At 41.0% G+C, this 16,868-nt stretch overlaps 1 protein-coding gene across 17 annotated transcripts in view; it reads left to right on the forward strand.

Annotated features, from left to right (window-relative positions):
• The window catches only part of LOC121888982 (adhesion G protein-coupled receptor L3-like), a 244,565-nt gene that overhangs the window by 208,580 nt on the left and 19,117 nt on the right, over window positions 1–16,868 (forward strand). For all 17 annotated transcript variants that reach the window (XM_042400642.1, XM_042400643.1, XM_042400644.1 and 14 more), the window contains 4 exons: window positions 3,855–4,064; window positions 6,535–6,755; window positions 11,839–11,905; window positions 13,891–13,982. In XM_042400642.1, coding sequence (XP_042256576.1) covers window positions 3,855–4,064; window positions 6,535–6,755; window positions 11,839–11,905; window positions 13,891–13,982 — 590 coding nt within the window. The remainder of the gene's footprint in view (window positions 1–3,854; window positions 4,065–6,534; window positions 6,756–11,838; window positions 11,906–13,890; window positions 13,983–16,868) is intronic.

Raw genomic sequence — 16,868 nt, forward strand, 5'->3', positions numbered from 1 at the left:
TAAGATAGGCCCCAGGGAGGCATTGAGCTACTGGTAAGTGGCACTACTCCCGACAGACCAGTAAGTATAAATCAATGGCACATCCCACTGGATGATGGAGAGGGTGATATTTGGGTAACATTCATCACTGTCCTTAAAGAACATCTCCGCACTGGCACCATCAGACAGTAACTATGATGAGAAAGGACAGTCAAGGTTAGTTTTGTATTTTATGTTACACATAAGCATGGCTCTGTACACATAGAAAAGAGAGATGGTTCAAAATAAATCTATTTATATGTATAAGTTGCAGACAAAGAAGACAGAGACTATGTTAACTGCCATAGCAACCGAGTGTTGTAGGTGGACGTTATATCATAGTTATTGTAGCTTAGAACAGAGTGTGACATTACGTGCATGTGCTGAATGTCAACTCCCGCCACGCAAGCTGGAATCTCTCTCCCAGCCCTTTTAAATGTGACAAATTTGCCAGGACCCCTGATTCATATGCCCCCACTGCAACTGTTCCTCATCCTTGTGCAGATCATAAATCCTTGGTCATACCGTAGGTGAACTTGTCACATGACTCCCTGCAGTGGGCCACTACCCCTTAGCGTAACTGTCTGCCCTGCCTGACCGTATTTCATGAGTCAAAGCTCAGCTCTAGAGGCGTATAGGGAGATTTATGCATTTTAATTGGATTAGCTTCATAGCCCCATGCAGAGAGCGGTTCTTTGAGGTATAAAGGATTGACGCACTGTTCTCCTCACCATTTCACCCTCATACGCATTTCTCAAAACAGGTTCGAGAGATTTTGGCTCTGGACACGGGATGTTATGGTAATTAAGTGCATATGATATGATGTCAGGTTCAGATGGCTCGGCCGGAATGACCAGTGCATGATGCAAAAGGCTTGTTACCAAGTGCTCCCCTCCTCATCCAACTGCTCGAGCGCCCAGAAGCCTTATTTTGTGCTATGTGTGAGCAGATCAGGGCAAAGCCAATCTCCTCAGGCATCCGTCTGGAATGAAAAATATGTGTGTTTAAGGAATAAGAGAAAAATGTAGGAGAGAAAGATTGGAAGACAAATCGAATGTGGACAAATGCGCCTCACCCTGCTAAGTAACATGGATGCTGTATGACTTGGCCGCCCTTGTGACACAGCGAGTGAATTTCAGAGCAAATTACGTCTGCCCACTTTAGAGACCGCTATACGGATTCCCATCATGGAAGCTTGTCGGTGTGAAGTAAGGTGCAGTGGCTCTACAGATCACATCATTTGCCATCCTGCCTGGGCAGAGCCCCCAGTAAAAGGAAACTTTTCAGCAGAGACATTGTGGCTGACGACGTCTCAGCCATCATCCACCTCCCAGAACAAAGAAATCATTCCACAGTAAATCCATCACCCTGGTGTAGATACACTCCGTGCCCTTCTCTCTCTGTTTCTATAGCTTTTTCTCTTTTTCTCTCTTCCTCTGTTGCCTTCTCTTTCTATCTGACCCGGCCCTCTCCAATTGAAGGTGAGATTGTGATGGATAGAGCCTGCAGCCGCTGCACAGCTCGCTAGCCCAGGAGACCTTAGGGTCCCCTCACAATGCGCCGCAGCTAGTACCACCCTCCACATCAATACCTCTGTCATGCAATGGACTGAAAACAGACTTATGTGTTGCATGCACCACACACCTACAGAGCATGGAGGCACAGACATCAACATCTGTTGCCAACCCACTGCGTAGGCATCCTTCTAAAGTAAGGGGGCTTAAATCAGCCATACTTTCATGCACACACCGACGTCTGCTCTATATAACATCTTGCCAGCCCCCCCTCCACCCCACCAAACATATACACAACGGCTCATCAGGCAGGAAAATCAAAAGAGCACTCTCCCCAGACTCAAGGAGCACTGCGGCTGTTATTGTACCAGAGCCCCTTAATGATCAGCATCTGTTCCCCTCTCTGCTAGTGTTAGCTGAGCTGCTACTAAACAAGGTTTTTGTGTGATACTTTCATCCCCCCCATGTTTCCTTATTCTAACTTCATGGTGTGTGTGTGTGTGTGTGTGTGTGTGGGGTGGGGGGGTTGCTCTCTCCCTGCCCCCCTTGGAAAATACTGCTGACTGTAGTTGAAATATGATTTAAAGGCGATGCTTCTTTGAGAGAAATATTAGACATATAGGATGCTTTTGCGGGGTTATTTCTCAACGTAAGCAAATATTTTCTCGGGTTTATCCTACGGTATAGCTCTGAGTCATACATTATTTGATAGGGCCAAGACTTGCGTACACAGCCTTTGATTTCAAACGGCAAAACTGTACTCTTAAGTCTGGCATTTAATATACAGTGTCAGCGCTTCTTGTATACACAGTTAAGAATGGTTCAGGTCAGCTTTCACCTGTGCTGATCGTAAACTGTCTGTCAATGCTAATTATCTGGCTGCCTTTAAATATGTGTGTTGAAATAATGCCTGTTTGATCTTCATTAGTATTCTGGCGTAAACATCATGTCAAAACTCAAAGGTTCCGCCCAGAGAGTCATTGAATCCCAGCAGGGATGACAGGTGTTAGGAGGTTGCCAGATTTCTTTAAAATTACCCCCACTTTTACTTTTTTTTAAATCAATGCCCAGCAGCCTGAAGAGAGGATCCCCTTGGGAAATTAGGGAGCTTCAGAAGCTGACCATAATTACTGCATCCAAGTGTTTGGATGCAGTAATTATGCTTAGTTAATAAATCAAGATGCCATTCTCATGTTTCATATATATGGAGAACTGTTTCTTGGCATCTGTCTTAGCAAGTCTTTTCTTCCCCACCAGTATCATGATACAGAATTGTCAGATAATGATTCCCTAATACCAGATGTGAATTGCACTGGCAATCTGCGCATCTGTTGTGGTGACATGTGCTTGTACAATCAGACATCTTTTAGAGGATTTCTATACAGTTCGCTGATCGGCGAAAAAAGCCTTGGGGTGTTCGAAATTCCGTACGGAGCTTATCGATAAGATGTCACCAATCATGCATTGCTAACTGAGCTCCAGTTCTTACAAGCTCCAGTTTTTTTTATCATTGGCAGGGTTTGGTGTTGCTTCAGATTTGTTTGTTTTAATGTGTTTGAGGCCACAGAAGTCAGCCAGATTCAGCAGATTCTGATGTTTTAGGGTGTGTTGCCTTTTCCCGCTTTCGTCCAAGCACCCCTATGTGCACTCTGCTTTTATGGACTGATGTAAATTCTCTTTAATGGCTGCTGTGGAATCACTGTTGATCCTTATCTCTACCGTAAAGTTGCAAATTTATTGTCAGCGAAAGGCTTTTTAGTGCCCAAAACTGGCTGTGGTGGCAAATTACTATTTGAAAAGAGAAAATTATCTAAAAGCAACAGTGAAAGTTATTGACCATGTTGTGGTTTGATTGTTTTCCTGTTGTGCCAGTCTTAAGACACCTGCGGCCCTTTGGACTGCTCACTTTGTTTCACTTTGTTGCCTGACCGAAATGAAACAACAGGGGGGCATTTTAGATTGATTCACACTGACTAATTCATGATTCATATCTGCCACCTGTGGCTCACTGTGTAGTGGTTTATTTGAGGACTGAGAGAATGCACTTTGACCAAAATAATAATAATGATCATGACAATAAAAGCTTTAGGGATGTTGCAGGGATGGAATGGTAATTTTTTTTTTATAGTCTTTTTTTTTCTATTCCATTATTCATTGTTTCTTGTTTAATTTCTTACTTTAAAAATGAATAATGACAGAGGACATTCATACATTCATTTTTCTTAAATTACAGTCTAATCACAAAGTACAGAAGGCATCATTGATTACACTAGAGTTTGTTTGGATGTTGCTAACCTTTTTGTCTCATCACCTCTCTTTCAGAACACGGACCCTGTTCACGACATGCTCCTGGATGTCATTACGTGGGTCGGCATCCTCCTGTCGCTGGTCTGCTTGCTCATCAGCCTCTTCACCTTCTGCTTCTTCCGCGGCCTCCAGAGTGATCGCAACACCATCCACAAGAACCTCTGCATCAGCCTGTTCATCGCCGAGTCCCTGTTCCTTGTGGGCATCAATCGGGGTGACCAACCGGTAAGACTATAAGTGCTGGCGGAGAGATACTGAACTACTGTTAAAGTAACAACTTATGTGTAAACTGTATGTGGCCCCTTCACATTTAGCAGTGTTCAATGAAAACCATGGAAGAAGATACTAATAAAAGAAAAGGGCTTACTGACTGGGAGTGAGAGATTCAACGTTAAAGATCTTTTATGTTATTATGAGAAGTGTAAGCGAGGAAAAAGACATGACCTGCAGTAGTCTCGGAATGCTGCTCACTTGTGCTGACGGAGTGCAAGCACACATGCAAACGAGCAAAAGGATGCTGACTGTAGCTCACTTAACAGCCACCGTTGATCCTTACATATAGAACCTTTAAAAGTAGGAAACCTTTAAAATATTTTCCAACATTAACATGATATCTCCGTTGTTTATTGTCCATGAAATCGAGTCGCCGAATTTTAAACAAGTGGAAGGTTGAATTCTTCGATTTTCCCTTTGCCATTATTTGAACCAATGACAAGAATTTCCTTTATATCATTTAGTTTTGCAAAAATACATAGTCTCTAAGAGCTGCTTGAAGGCCTCCCTGAAAGCTTTGCACAGTATGAATCTTCACTGAAGACTGAACACCATCTCCTCTCTAGAATGGGACATTTTAGAGCCTAAAAATTGCTCTAGTGTCTCGCTGCACTGTGAGTAGTGCTTCCCAGTGAGTGCCAGTGGCCCTGAGCTTTTTTTTTTTTTTTCTGCTTGGCTCACCGAGAAGAAATACTGGAGAAAAAAAAAAGAAAAAGAATCGGATGCTTTTTATTCAACAAATGTTACCTCCATTGGTTGAGCAGAAGCAAGCACATACTTGGAAGTACACTCACATACTCGCACACAAACACCTGCCAACTCACTGTTATAACCTCATATCTAGATTACTCCTATATACACTCACTGACATAAATCATCCGTTCATCCCGCATCCTCCCTACATGCGCCGCACCACCTACGGGTGCAGTTTTCCAATTTGTAAAGACTTCATATTAATCTGGATTAAGCTGTTCAATACACAAAACCTCCTCTTGGTTTAATAACTGTAGTTGGATGGCATTACTTTTCTGTAGGAGCTCAGCTGTGGTAGCAGGTGGAGGCATGCTGTCACTGCACAGTCATCTTCAAGTGTGTGTGCTCAACGCTCATACTGTAGACAAATGTGTGAGTCTTTACATGTATACCGAATAGCGGAGGACTTTATTTCACTTATTTTTTTATGTATGCAAGTACACAAGAAAATGACAATAAACTAAATTGTGAAAAACCTACAGCTGCTTACAACTATGTCATTTTTGCTTGCTAATGAGGCAGTGTAGACAGATACTGTAGCTCTGCTATATCTTAGGGAAAACAAAGCTGGAGTGATTGTGAATGTACTGTCTGAGCACAGTATAAATGATCTCTATAGCTATAAATTTATAATAGGGTCAGACACTTGAATAAAACTTATTCTAATAGTCCTTATAATAAATGTAGTTATTTATTTATTGTCATTGTTTTTTTACCATATTATCTCAGCCTTGCCTACAGTTCACAAATGTGTCACAAGTGCAGGTGAATTATGATATCTAGAAATTCATGGAGTAAGAAATCCTTATCTTTCAACCTCAGAGGAAATCTATATTTTGCTCTTCAAAGATTACTTTAAGCACCAAAAGCAAAAGCGCCAAAGCCTCTTCAGTGTGAAGTTAAAGATAATGCTTTGGCCCTACACCTTTCCCTTCCATAACATTTTATGGATGTGATTCACAGCCCAGCTCTAAGATCACTCTCATGGACCGCAATTAATGTCCACTCAACCTTTTAGTTATTTAATTGAATCCATTTCAGTGACAAAATATGCTAGTTATGTTCAACTGTGCCAATAATTAGATCAATCCATGTAAGTATACTGTACACTATTATTGTTAGAAAGTGTGTAGGTGTCTGTATGCACGTGAATGACAGTCTGCTGTATTCGGGACTTGCCTGCACATATCTCTATCAACTCAGAAACTGTGTAACTACATTATGTCCTTGCACCTGGCTGCAGTGTGAAATGCAATGAACTCTAAATGGCTCTTGGATGGTTGACTTCAATTCTTCATATCTCTCTGTCATCCATGCCAGCTACAGCAAACAAGACCACATGGGCTCAGTAGCTGCAGCCTTCTTCTGCCAGTCACTACAGGCAGACGTCCAATCACTGCAGCCAAACAAAGCTTAGCAATGCTAATTGTTGGAAAGACACAAACACGGAGAGGTCAGAAAGTGCTGCTCGGTTATAGTCACTTGGATGACACACTTTGCCAGTCATATCATGCCCTTTAACAAGGTGTTTAATCCTTCAGGGACTCAGCTAAATGCTGAAAAGTGATTTTTTTGAAATACAGCGAATGCTTACATCTCCCTCCTGTTTCCCTTCCCTCTTTATCTTTGCTATTTTGTTGTGTGTCTGTCACCACCGAAACCTTCCCAGATTGCTTGCGCCGTCTTTGCTGCCCTGCTCCACTTCTTCTTCCTGGCAGCGTTCACGTGGATGTTCCTAGAGGGTGTGCAGCTCTACATCATGTTGGTGGAGGTGTTTGAGAGTGAGCACTCACGCCGTCGCTACTTCTACCTGGTGGGCTACGGAGTTCCCGCGCTAATCGTAGCCGTTTCAGCTGCAGTGGACTACCGCAGTTACGGCACCGACAGAGTGTGAGTACATGTGGAGCTAGCTTGAAAACTTGCTGCAGGAGCGATGGCTTTCCTGTCTGCATGTAATACTCAAAATATCACATGAAGGTTCCTTTTTGAGACAAACTATTTTATAAAATGAGTAATGTGTAAAATCCAAACCCATGCATTAAGAATACATAGACAGCTTCCTAGACAAGTGTATCAGTCCACTTCACCAATGGATCCTTTTAGGGATATATATGCAACGTTAAAGGATAATTCCTCCAATTTTACACATCAAGATCAATTCAATAGTACTACTCAGCCTGTTACAACAGTTATAAATGTCTTCTGTTGCTCTGGAGGAAGAATATAACTGCAATGTGATCCTAGAAAATAACCCTAGATTGCATCAGGGTTATGCCGGATTTTAAAAGCCAAAGCCTGGATCACTAATTGGTGGTGTGGAGTTTGAAAGACATGGGTGTTTCCCAGGCAGTGAAGACCTAACAAAAGATACTTTGACATTGCATATTGTGTTGCATTAAGGGAAGTGTAGGATCCAGATTTTTTGAGCTTATAAGGGCCCATACAAGGCTCTAAAGCAACTATTGATTTTTCCCGGTGAGACAAATTTTATAGAATAACTACAGTTCAAGGGTAGCCTCTACCATTTCTGCCAGCTATTGTCATTATCTTAATGAAATTAAAAGGCACATTTGTTAAAATATTTTTAAATTGGCATGGCTGCCAAAGAAACTTCACTTCAATAAAAAAAAAAAACACACACACACAATATCCACAATTTTGGCAAATGTAGAAACTGAAAATAAGACTAGGGGTTAAGTGGAGAAACCAGGAGCAAATACACCAAAACAAAACAGTAGTCTCTTCCTGCTTAACCCCACCATTGTGTGTGTATTCGCCAGCCAAAGAAACCCTGCTAACAACTTGACAACTGTTTGTGTTGGTTTGAGGAGCATCAACAGTCTCGCTGATGACGCTTCCAATAGCTATCGCTCATCATCAACTTTTAATGAAGCAGAACGGTTACTCAAGCTGCGTTCGTTTCCCCCACTGCTGAATTGACATTGTTTTGACAGTGAAAAATGCTAACTTCAGGAGATAGTATTGCCGGATGAATGTCAAGCCATTGTTGTTAATGTCTGCAGCATTTTAGGATGCACAAATTACAGTACAGCACAGGAAAATTTAGGGGAGAGGGAGGCGGGGGGGAGAGAGTAAGAACAAGGAGACAGAGAGTGAAAGAGAGAGAAAGAGACAGGAGATGAACAAAAAGATGGAGAGTGAGAGAGACTGGCTTTTTTTGTTTCCTACAGAAGCCACACAAGGAACCCTCTGAAATACAAAGTGGTCTATAAAGCAGTGTAATGCCAAGCAGAGGATCGCCCTCCATTCCTCTCTGTTAATCTCAAACCCATCTGAAAATAATGAAGACCAGCATCAGCAGTTTGCTTCCGAGATGTTTATCATATACGGCACGCACACACACATCGCCACACACACTCCACTGGTCGACAGTGCATTTGTAGAATGGCGGAGCCAAAGTTCTACGTGATGGATGAGGTGATAGCTGCCACCGCCTGAGCCTCGGCATCATGTGAATAATTAAAGGCTGCCACCGGTGGAACAATTATCCGAAGCCATTGAAGGATGAGGGAAGGGACAAGGCGTGACACGTGCTGAATACTAGAAGGTGGGGGATGGCACGTAGTCCCACCGCAAATTGATTTTGGGACCATAACAGCGTTATCATGGGTGGCCTCACTTTAAGCAGAAATATCCAACAAGTTGCAGTCAAGAGTGACCCTCGTCTAGTAGATATTTGAGATGACTTAAGCCAAGTCCCAGTGACTGATTCCAGGAAAATAAAGTAGGATTTATTTTAATGTGCCCTTCAGCGAGACATTTTACTCTTCTCCAGGCCAGTCACGCTGCTTAATGGTGAGCAAAACAAGCATGTGAATCCTGTGTAATTTCTCCAGCTTAATGAAAGTAATAAATCAACCCTACCTGTAAACTCCGGAGATAGAATTACATTTTACTTTCAATAATCGAGTTGCTGCTACAGTAGGTCCACTCTGTTCCCTTAAGCATTCAGAATAATGGTGGTTCTCGAGGGCACCCTTTTGAGTTTTCTTGTAAACAGTTATGTTTATCCTCTCACCAAAACCATTGCTTGTATCCTTGAGGCCTAACAAACACGCTGAATACATTTCCTTCATGAAATATTTGCGAGACCAACCGAGTTAGATCTTTAGACTGTGTGAGCTGTTGTTTCAATGTGATCATAGACTTATGTTTTCTTTTTAAGTTTTTATTTAAAAATGTCACAATGGATATATTTCAATAGGAAGCGAGTAATGAAAATTACATTTGTTGTTCTATAACAATGGCATTGAGCTGCGCCTCCTTTATTGACATATTTGAAGGCATATTGAAGAAGTTGAGAGACATTTTTTTTGATTATATAACTTATATACAGAAATTGGAAAGTAACATCAACTGAAAGGATCCTTACATGTGTTTTTTAAAAATATGATTGCTATGTTTGTATGTATAATGTCATATTTTAGAGGGAGGTTGACTTGCTGCAAACCTGTAGTTAGTGTGTTTCTTTTCTTTTTTTTAAATTTGTGCATTGGTTACTTACAAATCACAGTGATTTGGTGCTGTTTTGTCAAATCTTTTTCAAGGACAGTTGCAGGTATGGGTTTCCTCACTGGTTATCTTTTCACAGTACAAGTTAGGAAGGCTACCAAGAAGCAGAGTACTGATGCCTTTGGCTGTCTCCTTCTGTCCCGTGACCCTCGCTTTGGAGGTTTTTCTTCTTTCTTGCCTTTTACTAGTGAATTGCAACATTCCTTGGTACATAAGCAGCTAAAAAAACTGTTGACAGGAATTTGTAACACTAGTAGAGCACAAGATAAAACTCAAAACATTGCTTCATAGATCCACTAGTGGTCAAACACTCCACAGAGCAACTTTAATCACTGTAAACAAACAACATGCACAGATCTTTAGGATCGTACTCCAAGGCACAATGTCCTTGAGGACTGAATAAAAAAAAGCTGCTAGTGATCTTCTTGGCCCAAAGTTTTCACATCACCATGCACTGATCATCAGCTTACTATCACCTCAATTAAATGATTTGCAAAGATGTCTTTGCAGATTACGTTGCATTCGCTCAAAGGACAGCCTGTGGCAGCTCACTGCGGACTGGCGGCACAGATGTCAGAATACTCAGCACATACTGTTGGCATAAGCATGGCTTGTGTTTATGGTTTGTATTGCTTGGTTACTTAAGGAATAGCGCAAAAAGTAGCACACCGGGAGATAAAACTAGATATGCTCTAAAATCCAAACACAACCATGACACAAGTGGAGAAGGGGTGGTAGAGGAGGCAGGAGAAAATGACAGCCTGCAGCTCCCGCCGCCCACCAAGTCTTTAAATCTTTCTATGATCTGAAGAAGAAGGCAAAAATGAACAATAGAACCTTCAGCATAATTTATAACACTGATGTGCGGAGCGCTTACTTTGATGAACTGCCAGAGTTCTATGCGTGTTGTTCATCTTTTGTTTGCGCTTGTTCACTTCTTTATGCATCCATATGTGTTTTTTTTCTGTGTTGCCTCCTCTCATCCATTGACATCAGTGAGGGGGAGACATATAAAGCCCCAGTAACATCAAAGGAACAGTCAATTTTTGTCCTGTCACTACTTATACAGTATTCTCTCTCGTTTCAAAGTATTGTCTGCTATTTTGCGGAGTCTTTTAGAGATGAAAAGTGAAATATGTATAAACATGTCCATGGCAGCTGAGCTTTTTTGCGTAAATTGAAAATCTGTTGGCTGGTTTTCTGTAAATACTGGAGATGCCCCGTTTTGTTTTCCCAACCAAAGTAGCAGTCATTGTATCATGGGTCATTGTATCTTTCTTTATTTTACTATTACATTTAGCTCTTTATAATATCAGAACAGGTTTTATGCAAAAGCAAAACTTAAGATTTCATCATAAATCACATTTTAAAGCAGTGTACCATACTTTCATGACATACACATTTGCTAATTTATCTTTTTGTGCATTTTTTTTCTCACTAAAGCCCAGTGGTGTGTTCCTCTAAACTGTCCCATACACTTCAATTTGCCTGAAAATGCTACTGAATTACAGCTAATTCTCTGCCATTTCCATTTCACTCTCTGTCAGTCTGAATGACAACACTGCTGTATGAACTGTAATTTTCCAGTGGCCAAAAATGGAGGCGTCTATCTGCTGCAGCAGCGGAGATTAAAAGATTAATAATTCAACCACAGGTCATGAATCAAGTTTTTTTTTCCTTTTTTTTTTTGCCATTTTCAAAGGAACACTGTCACCTTCCACTAGCCCTGTTGCTTCAAGTATGTATCTAGTTTTATTCAGCAGAGAAGAATCGACATTCTGTAATGTTTTGATATGAAGTAGGAGGTCAGGAGAACGTGTTATTTCATTATTGACATAATTACAGCAGTCAATGGAGTCATCACAGCTAACAGGAACATGTAAGACTTTTTGTTGAGTGCTTAAGGACTGTGTGTGGCCATGTCCGTCTGGGTCAAGGTCAGTCCAATTCCTTTGGAGTGATGCAGTTAGGATTCAATTGAGAACTAATTGAATTATCCCTAAATCATCATCTGTGATGGTAATTTGCTACCTTAACCCGGCAAATTGAAACAGAATCGACCTAAAGTCAGCCTTGAGGTACATCCTTCACAGCTTTAGCTACATCCCACCCATGTTTTATCTTTCACTTTGTATCATGCACCTGTTTTGGCCAATGAAAGGCCATCCTTATTGCTGTCATTGCACTGAAAGCCCCTTTTCCTCCAAATTCTTACTGACGGTCATAATTCTTCGAGCCCCTTGCGGCGATCTATGTGTTGAAGTGCCTGTTCCTCTGTGTCACACCAGCCTCCCAGTTGATGTATATCCTCTGAGCTGGAGTATAAAGCTATAACCTCAAATCTTTCTCTTTCCTCCCTCCTCACTCCCTCCACTCATATTCACTATCCTCTATTACTTCATATCCCCGTTCTCCCTTCACTCTATCTCTTTCATTGCAGTTGCTGGCTTCGCCTGGACACCTACTTCATTTGGAGTTTCATAGGACCAGCAACCTTGATAATTATGGTAAGCGTGTCCCCCCACCAACCCACCCACCCCACCACCCTTCTGCTCATTAACCCTACTTAGCCTGCGGGTCACCGCTTAAATGGTCCACCGAGATCCCTTTTTCTAGCTCCTATTCTCCCTCTTCTCTCTGCCCTGTTGAGCATATATGCCACCGCTGGGCACGGAGCCGTCCAGAAAAACGAATGAGGGGTGCAGAGAATATATTGCAGTTTGTCACCCCGCCGCAGTCACCGGCTGAGACAATTCTGGGAGAGAGGGGGGGGAGTGAGAGAGATAGAGAGAGAAAGAGAGTGAACTCTCCTCAGTATGCAGTGTTAGAGTAATCCGCACTGCGATTATGATTGATTTTGTTCCCGTTCCAACTTGTACTCTACTACCTTTTTCCATCTCCTCCTCGCGGGCACGCAGACAGACCTGCGTGCACATACACATAAGTATTATACACGGAGGACACACACACACACACACACTCTTGTGTCTTTCACAACTAGGACAGCTGCGATTTTCTAATAAAACACTTCATTTATCGATCCAACTGCTTTGAATCTTGTAAGTATTTGAGCTCATGCCAAACTGTAAGTATTGCTATGTCACCAGAGATGCGCATCTAATTTTCCAAAACACCTGTCTGCCATCATAATAAACCTCTGGAATCACAAATCGTCTTATAACAACAAAAAAATATGGGAATATCTGGGAGATTCTATGCTCATCCCACAGGATTATTTACAGCAAGAATCCCAAAATGTGTAATTCCAGTAATTCTTAATACAACTGGTACTGCCCAGCCACGATCCGGTGACTAAATCCAAACATGCATAATGCACTTTCACGCTCCAGTTTGGAGTAATCATTCACAATGCATCTCTGTGTGCTTCATGACTCACTTCTTTCTCTCTTAAATTTACAAACAAGAATATCATTGTTGGAAAGAAGTCTAGAGCACCGATCCAGTCCTATCCCTGGGAGTGTGGGCAAAGACACATTTTTTAAGCAGTTTAAAAACGAGTGAAATTTTACACTGGCCTCATATTAGCTGAATGTCACCTGTAAACAGCAGCAAAGAAAGCAAACTAATTGCTGAGGAGCAACCAGATTTGACTCATTTTCTATTTTTGTGATTACTGACTCTACAGAGAAAAGGAAAATAATGAGATACACCAGAGTGGGTCTGTTTAATACAAGTTTTTTTGATATCCAGCAGTCAAACACAAAGCTGTTTTTTTCTTTATATTTCAGGCTAATTACAGCGTGTTTGGCAAATGTAGGTGAAAAAGTTCATCTCCTTTAAATGTGTTTGACTTTGTTTTTATTTCCGAGTCTGTTTTTGAAATGAATCATTCGGAACATATAGAAAATTAAGTGCTTCAGGAATACCTCCACAGAGCAGGAAGAAACAATGCCTTATTTTATGACAAATAACAGCACAATAAAGTGTTATCTCACCCTTTAAAGGATGGCATTGCTTGTAATGTAAAAGAACATGCTGTTATAAATGGTGTCTTGTCACAATGCTGAAAGTTCTTCAAGCGTTTTACAAAAATTTCCATTTCCAACCAATGCCAAATGTTGTTTCTTTTTTTTTTTTGTTTTTTTTGACAGATGTAGAAACTGTAAAGGAAAACGAATGCAGCAGCGTTGGCAGTTATTCCCTGTGGTTGCCTTTAAGTGTGAATATGATGAGACAAGTGTGAATAAGTCAGATGGAAAGGCTCCCTCATACAAGTATGCAGCTGTCTTGTCTCAACCGTTCCTGTTTAGTCCCTTGTACCACAACAGAGGTTTCTTAGGATTTTGCGCTCTGTTTGGCAAAGTGGGAAACCAAGTCTGGCTGCGACGTTCCAGCTTTGTGCTACAAAGTGCCCTGATTTAAAATGAATGGAACTGAAACAAGAAACATACAAGCCGTCATTCCTGTCTTCCCTCCCTCACTGTCTCTGTGAATCTCTTTTTGTCTCTCTCTCTCTCTTTCTTTTTCTCAGCTCAATGTGATCTTCCTGGGCATCGCTCTCTACAAGATGTTCCATCACACAGCCATCTTGAAACCAGACTCCGGTTGCCTGGACAACATCAAGTAAGAGCACTCAGATCACACAGATATCCATTTAAGTCGTCCAGAAATAGAACTCCTGTGACGCTTTGTTACAGATGGAAAGAATGTTTCAAGACGAGTGTGATGGGCTTGCTTCCACCAAACGCACTCTGACAGCTGAATTGCACTCAGTATGACTCAGTTTGAGCTGAGGTTTCCTTCTATTTCCTTCTGTTTAATGACCCCACTGGTTAAAAAGAGGTACTCTGTATTCAAGCCAGTGTTCTCAAGCAATTCACATTGGCTCGCCTCCCTCTTTGATATGTTGAAACCTTACTAAAAGCACCTAAGGTTATTATTATTATTGCTATTATTTTCATTTAATTTATTCTACCCTACTTTTCTTTCTTTTTTTCTCTCTTGTCCATTATGGACCTTTTTGATGGGGGGAGGGAAGAAATGATGTTGCTATTGCTATTGCTATATATACAAATGCTATTTGTATTGATTGTTGATCTTTTTTTTGTGTGGGGAGGAAAGGAAAATTTCAATAAATGTAAAAAGAAAAAGCACCTAAGGTTGTGAACAGCCAACCCAAGGGTCCGGGAATATAAGCCTGCAAGGTAATCACCTCCCATTACGCTGAAAGGTTGTGTCAGGCAGGGTTAAAATCAAACAGGTATCCTGTTGTATCTCCATCATTATCTGAGGAACACTGTTGTCTGTACAGGAAAAGGCCAGGGGCAATCTGACAGACCTGACCTGGTGTTATCTTGGTGTTACGTGTCTTTGAGCCTGTTTATCTGATAATATGCCTGTCTGCTTTCAGATAATAAGAAAGCTTGAGGGACAATAATAACCACTATGAAACTCTAACTTTGTTTGGTGATTGCTGGTTTGCTAGTGGAAGTGTGAACACTTGTGTATACATTTACCAGAGGAATTAATTAATTAGAGTTTTGCAAAGGTGACTGAGGTCAAGTTTCAGTGAACAGGTTTAAAGTTTCAGATAAAATAACTTTACTTTGGACTAGACTGTGTTTGTCTACCGCAGGCATGGATGTACACTACATTTACGTAAATTCAATGAAGATACATATAGCCTTGTGATCTTTCTGTTTACTTACATATTACATCAGAATTAACCATTTTGCAAACATTGCCGCTGTGTTTCATAAATTTGGAGGTGATTTGTCTATCAATCTAGGTTCAGGCTTATGTTAATTTCTGTATGAAATTCAATTAGTAGACTCTTGAGACCTGCTTGAGTTGTGAAGTCCATCAAAGCAAACAGCCCTGTGTTCATTTAGTTAATAAAGTTACAATATTGTAAGTGCAACTTTTTAATCTGTATTTAAAATGCATTACCATGCAAGGGTAATGTAACATTGTCAAAAATTGTTGCAGAATACACAACCCAAGTATGTTTTAGGATTCAGGTTTGTTTTTCAAATGATAGAGATAGTAATGGAAACCAATGCCTATGTGGAACTGTAGAGAGATACGTTTAAAACTGGATAGCATGCATTCAAAACTGGCCAGCAAGAATGCTAAATATATGCAGTTCAGGGCTAAAACTTGCAAATACACTGATGCGGTCCTTTAAATCTGCATTAATTGATTTTTTTCAAGCTGTAGGCTTAACACTGACATATACAGTATCACCTTGTGAAGCTGAAATGGCTAACACAGCTACCCGTGTAAACACGCAGCACATACACAGTGCCATTAGCATTCATCTACTTGTAGAGACATGTTTCTGGCCACTTGACAAATGAAAGTCCAACATTCACTCTTTTTTTTAGCAATGTTTTTGTCTCCACTGACTCTTGAAGGAAATATCTGGCTCTTAATTAAGTTACTAAACGATGTTCACCAGCAAGTTTCTACCTTTGTGTGTCTGCCACTTTTGCTAAGCAGGCTTTTGATGAAAGCAGGTTGCCTGCTGCGGTTGAAACGAGATTGATAAAAGCAATTAGAATGAAACAGAACAATTAAGTTTCAGAAAACCAAAACAATGTGCTAAAAGATGGTAAAACGCTAGTGATCAGTGCAGCTTTAACTATTGAAGGATTGCATGTTCAATAGTATTATCCTCTGTGCATTAAACTCTATGGATTTGACTTGACAGACTGGTTCAGTTATACTCACAAACATTTCTACGTGAGAAAAAGGATTTAAATGTTATTTTAAAGGTCTCTTTACCCTGTAGAATGACACAGCATTTTCAGTCTTATTGTCTTTGACGTAAGCTCCAGCTACCTGGTGTCAGGGCAGGCTCGTTCTACAGACGGCGTAAAGTTGTTTTGCTGCCTGTTTGCTATGATGGATAAGGGTGTCGTCTGCTATGTTTTTGCTGTCTGCCTTGCTTTTTTTAAGTCACTCTGGAAACATTAGTCTACTTTATGGCCGGCGTTCTGGCTGTTTTTTTTCGTGGCAACACATCACTGGTTCTGTCTCAGCACAGTGGCCCCTGTCTGCCCCACTCCTCTCAGCACAGTGATACACAACTAAAAAAAACAATCTTCTGCGAGCATGATATAGCAGGCTTTAGTTGCACCATGTCAGACTGTACTGTGCCAATGTGCTTTTCCATCACAAATTCACTGCAGGATGTTCCTGAGCCAACCCACAGTGTTTTAAGTGCTGCTTTTGAGCAGAGCCAAAGTGTAACCTGTACCTACGCTGCAGTCACCTGAAGATGACAATAGAACGAGGGGGCGACATTTAAAGATGTACTGCTTCCACTTGTTTTGCTGCTTCTATGAAACACCAGTTGCTGTAGTTTGGAGTTTTGTTATCCTGTGTTCCTCACTCACTATTTTCACATTTACTCCTGTTTGCCACATTATGTCAAAGCTACAATAAGGCACATTCCTTCCCTGCAATGTTAAGAATATGTTAATCCAAACTTGAAACTTCTTGTAT

This window comes from Thunnus maccoyii, chromosome 22 (genome assembly GCF_910596095.1).
Source record: "Thunnus maccoyii chromosome 22, fThuMac1.1, whole genome shotgun sequence".
In the NCBI taxonomy this organism is placed as follows: Eukaryota; Metazoa; Chordata; class Actinopteri; order Scombriformes; family Scombridae; genus Thunnus; species Thunnus maccoyii.